Genomic DNA, 7302 nt, shown 5'->3' on the forward strand with positions numbered 1-7302 from the left:
TCTAGAGGGGAGGGGGGTGGGAGGATGGGTTAGCCTGGTGATGGGTATTAAAGAGGGCACGTTCTGCATGGAGCACTGGGTGTTATGCACAAACAATGAATCATGGAACACTACATCTAAAAGTAATGATGTATGGTGATTAACATAAACAATAAAAAATTAAAAAAAAAAAAGAAACCAACCTTGAATACCTACATTGAAAACATCCCAGGTCCTTATCTACAGACATTATTTTAGTCAGTTCCTAGCAAGTAGACAGGTATTATGAAACTTAGCTTAGTATTTGCAAGTACCCTAGATTCTTTTTCTTTCAATAATTGTGGTATATGAGGCTCAAAATTCAAGTCAAAAGTAGAAATCCTGTCCCAAAATAAAAATATCATAGGCTTATAAAAGGCAAGATTCATATGACATGAACAAAGGAGGCAAACCAAGGTACAGGTGTACCTGCGCCAGCGGCTGATTCCTCCTGCCCTGCACGGGCTCCTCCTCCCAGGTGTCTCTGTGGAGCACGCCCGAGGTTGGTAGCTTCTCCTGCGGGCGCCTGGGCTGAGGACTCCTTCTGAGGAACTACTCAGCCATGCAGCTGCCTCCCCGGCTTTGTACACCCTGTTTCCGCTGCCTCAAAAGCTTTTATCCCCATCCTTTCTCTATTGCAATCTGGTGACTACCACTTGCAGGAACAAGGTTGTCACCTCTGGGACGTCTTTGAGTCTCCCCGTAGATCCATACCCACCCTAGTCTGAATTCAGGGTCTCTTTTCAGGTCTCTGATCGCACCCTATACTCCCCGCATCGTAGCACTCTTGAAAGTACTCTCTGCAATGACCTTGTAGGCAGGAACTGCGTCGTTCAGCCCCTAGCACGGCCCTAGCATGGTAATGTTACATCATAGGTGCTCTTTATGGATTGAAATGTGTCTCCCCTTAAAAAGGATACGTTGAAGTCCCAATCCCCAATACCTCAGGATGTGACCTTATTTGGAAACTGAGTCACTGTAGATGGAATTAGCTAAGGTAATTATTAATGGAATAGAGTGGGGTGTCCTTATTAGACAGCCACGAGAAGACAGAGACGCACAGAGAAAGCAACGTGCCTAAGCAGGCAGAGTTTGGAGTTACACAGTTGCAACAGGGAGCGACAGATTGCCAGCAATCACCAGAGGCCAGGCGGAGGCAAGGGAGGATTCCCCTACACGTCTCAGGGGGAGCATGGCCCAGCCTACACCTTGATCGTAGACTTCTAGCATCCAGAATTGTGAGACAATAAATATCCATTGCTTTAAACCGGCCAATTTATGATTGCCCTAGGAAAACAGTGCAGTGCTCAATAAATTTGAATGGATGGATGACTTTGAATTTTTACCTATGACAGATCTGTGTCTCTTCTGTTATTTCTTGTTTCTAGCCTTGATCTAACAGAGCTTCTTTCATTTTATTTGGCCACTTGAAGGTACAAATTTTATTTGTCTGATTCTCAGGTTTTTCTTTTGTTCTCAAATGTTGTAGATGCAATTTTCTGCCTGGATGTCTCCAAAACTGAACATAACTGGATTTTATGAAAGAATTTTTGTACCTATATTTGCCTCTTTTTCATAGTCTATATCTTGATAAATCTTCATGCCTACACTAAATTAGTTTTTTACACTTAGGAAAGCAGAGGAGAGACGAGAGAATGAGATTCCATATGTGAGCGCCTAAGAGCCATCTTGTCGTGGACTTAGGCTGTGGCGTGCTGTCTGAGTTTGCTGATCTTACTATTTAATGGCAATTTAGTGGGGTGGACAGTAGCTGCGGCTTTGTTGTCAAACAGAGCTGGGATCAACCACAGTTCTGCCACTTCCTGGCTTGGGTACGTTTTTTTAACCTTAGTTTCCTCCTTTGTAAAATGGGGTAATACTAGTGTCAAACTTCCGAGTTATTAAAAGAAAATAATGGCATAATGTACATAAAGTTCTTAGCATAGTTCATGTAGTAAAGTCTTAATAAAAGTTATTATTAGATTATTAGATGGGCACCAAAAACACCCTCCCACTGAGTATCAAAATCACATTTTGTAAAGCAGCGTCCTTTGGAATCAACTGTGTTACAAATGGAAAGTATAAATCTATCATAGAAAACACATATTTTAAAATTCTACCAAAGAATACCAGAAGGGAAATGCAAAAAAAAAAAAAAAATCTACCCTTTACAGGCAAAAGCTTGATTATTGAGTCAAAAAACTCACCCACTTTTATTTTTTCCCTTTAAACAGGCCAAAAGGAGAGATGAGATTCTCCAACTCTTAAGAAAACAAAGAGAAGAGAGGATCTCGGTGAGACTGAGAGGCATTCAAATCAATCTAACCGGTGGCGGGGGCGGGGGAAGAGACTATGGCAAATTCTCAGAGGTTTTATGGATTGTCCCCATAAACCTAAACACTCATAGTCCAGAGCCTTCTATCTACTTGTGTAGGGGCAGGGTACAGACATCAGGCAGTTTGGTCACCCTTGAGAAATCAGAAAATTCTCCAGAGTGTGCTGCTCTATTAGGATAGAAATGAGGTGGTGGTGTCAGCAGGTTTGTCCCCGTATGATAAAGCTCTGGGATAGTCACACGGTTGAGCTACCACAGTGCTCATCCTTGTTTGACAATGATTGATCTTGCTGAGATCATACAAAAACAAATGCTAAATGAAGAGAAACGTAATAAAAAATAGTAAAACAAATAATAGCACCCTATAAAGTTTCAGATGTACAAACACCTGCTCTCTTGAATGAACCCCAAATATGCTTCATCTGGAACATTTCTTATCCCAGTGTCTCCAGATTGAAGAAGCTAGTCTGTATGAACTCTGTGATAATTTGACCTTAGGTGTTCTGTTTTTTTTTTCAAGTAAGGAAATGTCAGTCAGTGCAAGAAGTAAAAATTGTGCTTTTTGAGTTCTGTTTTGTTTTGTTTTTAGAAAGAAGTGGTTTCCCTTCCTTATAAGCCAAAGGCCAAAGTACACAAAGCAAAGTAAGTTTACTTCTGTCAAACATGTTCTTACCTCTCTAGTTCCCCCCACAGAGAAGCACTGTTTCTGGTACTTCCTTTGCCCCCTACCCTCAAATGTTCTAAAAACCCACCCACTGTAGTCACAGATTTCTTGCCTTGAATAAACCTTCTCCTCAGCCACATTAAAGCCTGTGTGCCCACTTGCATCTCTGTGCAGCAGGCCAGCGTAAAATGGTCAAACAGGACAGCAGATCAAGCCTGAATCTTTGCACATATTCCCTTCCCCCACTCTCCTGTTCTTGGCATATTCACCTGCCCACTTGGCCTCTCAACTCCGCCCGCCCTCCCCCTCCTCCCTACACCTAGCTCCCTCATCTGTAGTTAACTCAGCAGGTCTTTAGGTTACCAGCTCCGATACCACCAAAGGCAGCCCTAAGGTTGCTAAATCTAGGTTCACGTAGCAAGGGCGGTAGCCTCACAGCAAGGGGTTAATAGCCTTATCCCTGGAAAAATGTTAGAGCAGGAGAAGGCATCGGTCCGAAGAGTTTAAAGGAACAACCTAACACCAGTTAATCATTAAAGAAGCCCTAACCAAAAAAAAAAAAAAAAAAAAAAAAAAAAAAAAAACCTCTCCATTTCCTATATTATGACTGAAAACCAATGTGGTTAACTCAACATTAGTTTGACAAATATATATTTGCATGCTGTATTCAGGGAAGAACAGTTAGCAAGAGAATTTAGATTCTGCTCTCACTGGTATTGAGGTTGACTCCCTTTAATGTTATCGAAGTAATATTCTTAAAAAATATGTCCACAGTAATTTTAAAAAGCTTTGAAAGAAATGAAAAGATCATCTAATCACCTGGCTGTGTTGTCTACATAATACTCGGCAGTTTAATTTCTTGCTTTTTAGTCAGATGATTTGAATCAGATTCTAACGGTAGATCAAAACTAGTCAATGGAAAGATGCATTTATCTGATTCAAACAATGGGTGAAGACTGGTAAGCCTGGGTGCTTTAGGTTTCTGGGCATATTTTTATAGGAATGCTCAGAACATTCCTGGTACCACCCTTGTTGATTCACCTAAGAGTAAAACATTATTTCACAGCTTGAATGGATAATTCTTTAGGTGCTTGCCTAATTCCTTTTGTATTCAACTTGCTCATTTTCCCTCCTCTGCCCTGAAGCCTTAGATTTCATTCCATTTCACTGGGACATCTTCCTTCTCTGAGCTTCTTACAAAGTTACCATCTGTACCATTCTTTCGGGAAATATCCGTATGCTACTCTGCAGCCATATTTTATAATTACTCAACTCATTAACTCTTACATTATTTAACTCTTCATGTATTTTTTTTTTTTTGAGAGAAAGGGAGAGCTCACGAGTGGGGGGCGGTGTGGGGGATGGCAGAGAGGGAGAGAGAGAGTCTTAAGCAGGCTCCATGTTCAGCACATAGCCCAACACGGGGCTCAGTCTCACCACCCCGAGATCATGACCTGAGCCAAAATCAAGAGTCAGACACTTAACCAACTGAGCCACCCAGGTGGCCCTCATGTATTTTTGACCTATCAACTATATTGCAAGCTCAGTGAGAAATTGAGTCACCCAAAGTGCCTAGCACACTGACTACATGTAGGAATTCAGAAAATATTGGTAACAAAATATTTTAGTTCAAAAAGATCATGTAGGGGCGCGTGGGTGGCTCAGTTGGTTAAGCGACTGCCTTCGGCTCAGGTCATGATCCTGGAGTCCCAGGATCGAGTCCCGCATCAGGCTCCCTGCTCTGCAGGGAGTCTGCTTCTCCCTCTGACCCTCCCCCCTCTCGTGTGCTCTCTCTCATTCTCTCTCTCTCAAATAAATAAATAAAATCTTAAAAAAAAAAAAAGATCATGTAGTTCAGTATTAGCTAATTTAGGTGATGCTTTTATACTATACATGATAAACATTTTTAAATTTTTGAAATATTTTATACAGAATTGTAAAAGACTCAACTTTTGCCCTCTTTTTCCTCCCTCCATACTTCCTTGTTTGCCCAACACCCCCTGCACACAGAGATACATGCCTTTACCATCCTCTTCCAACAGATCTTCTTAGGATAATCCAAGTCCACTTTTGTCATAAAGAACTAGAACTAGAAAGTGTGTTCATAGTAAGGTTTTAGTATCAATATATTTATAGATTCATTATTCCTGTCCACCACAGGAATACTTGCATTTTAAAAGAGGTCTGACTAGAAGGAAAGAAGGACCAATAGCTATTCCAAAGAAATCAATTATCAGTGATAATCACAAGTGTGACTCTCTGGTGAGCAAAATATATGTAGGGTAGGCAGTCTTCTCCCAAACCCTTTACATCACACTTCACAGCAAAATAACCATTCCTCTCACTTGTAAGTTTATACTTGGCTCCAAAATCCTCATGCATAGTCAGAATCCAAGACAGTCAGTCTTTACTGGGGAAATTTTCAGAAGTTGTTTCTGTGCTACCTGGTGTTCACAGCTACGGAGCTCTGTGTCTTAAAACTGATTCATGTTATTGCCAACAGGAAAGTGACATCAGAGTCAGATAAGGAAGACCAAGAGGAGGTCAAAGCCTTGGACTAACGTGATGGACACATGGGAAAGGATGGCTCGCTTAGATCTTGACTTTTGAAACACCCTCCTCTATGTCAGGATCATCGGGATCACTTTGTTAAAATAGACAAAGAAATAAAAGTTAAATATGCAGACTTCTAGGAATTTTACCAGTTATTGAATACTTGTGTCTACTTTACTTGATGGATACTACTGTATTTGACACCACACAATCGTCTCTCTCATCTTACACCTCTGAAACTCCTATCTTGTTTTCATCGGAAGTGTATGTCCAGAACTGCTATATTTGATCTATATTATGAATATCAGATAAACAAGAAACAGGGGTTTCATATGCCCCAACTTGAGACCACTACTAAAAAATCCTGAAAAAGTTAAAGTCGTCTTGCTGTAAAAAAAAAAAAAAGTCTAAAATCCATTTTCCAGAATTTGGTTTATTCAGTTTCTGGAACATGTCTGAAGTCAGAAATTACTTCTAGTTCTGTAAATAGCTGGCTTAACATTTCTGTATCTTAGATACATGTGCATGATCGTATTGCCAGCCTCCCTCATTTTCAAAGGTCATTCCCTTTGGTATGTATTTTATATACTGGAAAAGAGAAGGTTAAGTATCTATCTCTTCTGTGCTGTTTAACTGCAGCATTACCCAGGGTTGCATGCTTTGCTCCAGAGCTCTATTGAACCTCCCAGCTCCGTTGAGGACCACCGCTCACTTCATCCTTGGCCCCCACCTGCCACTCCTGGACATAACCCCCATCGGATGCAGCTCCTACCCACAGCGCCCACAGAGGAGTGGGTGACCCACTGGTCAGAACTTCATCACAGGGACAAACCAAATTGCAAGGGAGGCTGGGAAATAGTCTTTAAATGGAAGATCGTCTGCCTAGTTAACGTCAGGACTCTCACTGAAAGAAGTGGACAGTGGATATCAGTGGACGACTAGTAGTTTCGGCCACACACTATTTGGAGAAAAATGTTTTCAAATGAACAGAAGAAGGTAGTCAGGCCTAGAAAAGGGAAATTTACAAAATTATAAATTGGCAATCTCATGTTAGCACTATGAATTCTTTATTCACAGTTTGAATAAATGAATTTATTCTTTATTATTCTATGAGTCTCTGATTATTCATATAATTATTCTATGAATTTATTCTTTATAAAGAATAAAAGGCACCCTATCAGGGTGATATATTTGTCTGCCAGACATATATATCTCTATTGTAAAGATGGATAGAGCAGGTTATCAAAGCCTAAACTTTCAAATCATATAACTAACTCCCTTTGTTCTGATTCCATGCTCACTTGGAAATCTCTTGCCCAGAGGTAGAGAATGTGCTGAACAGACTAATGCAAACATCGCTTTGCTTGACAATAATATTTCTCAATGTATAAATATATTAGTCTCTTAGATTGGGTTTGGGCTTGTCAAACTAAGGATGGGACCCTAGACCAACATAATTTTACCAAGAAAAATTCGACTGTGTAAGCCACCCAACCTTCCCCAGTGGACACCTCTCTGCATTACCATATATAATGGTTGGTGTTGCTGCAACAATCGAACAAAGTGATCTAAAACATTTATTATTGCTCACACATCTGAAGGTCAGCTGGGGGGTTGGGTTGGCTGATCTAGGCCTGGCCAGACAGCTCTGCTTCAAGCGACAGCACCCAGGGCAAGTCTGCTTCTCACTATATGTCTGTTGGTTGACTGAGGCCACTCTGCTCCGTGTGTC

The 7302-nt window shown here is 40.9% G+C and overlaps 1 protein-coding gene across 1 annotated transcript in view; it reads left to right on the top strand.

Moving 5' to 3' along the window:
- The window catches only part of CUNH11orf88 (chromosome unknown C11orf88 homolog), a 22854-nt gene extending 17276 nt beyond the window's left edge, over positions 1 to 5578 (top strand). Inside the window, exons 4-6 of the mRNA XM_032427732.1 lie at positions 2253 to 2312; positions 2943 to 2995; positions 5521 to 5578. Coding sequence (XP_032283623.1) covers positions 2253 to 2312; positions 2943 to 2995; positions 5521 to 5578 — 171 coding nt within the window. The remainder of the gene's footprint in view (positions 1 to 2252; positions 2313 to 2942; positions 2996 to 5520) is intronic.
- The last annotated feature ends 1724 nt before the right edge of the window (positions 5579 to 7302 follow it).

This window comes from Phoca vitulina, unplaced genomic scaffold (assembly GCF_004348235.1).
Source record: "Phoca vitulina isolate PV1807 unplaced genomic scaffold, GSC_HSeal_1.0 scaffold38, whole genome shotgun sequence".
NCBI lineage: Eukaryota > Metazoa > Chordata > Mammalia > Carnivora > Phocidae > Phoca > Phoca vitulina.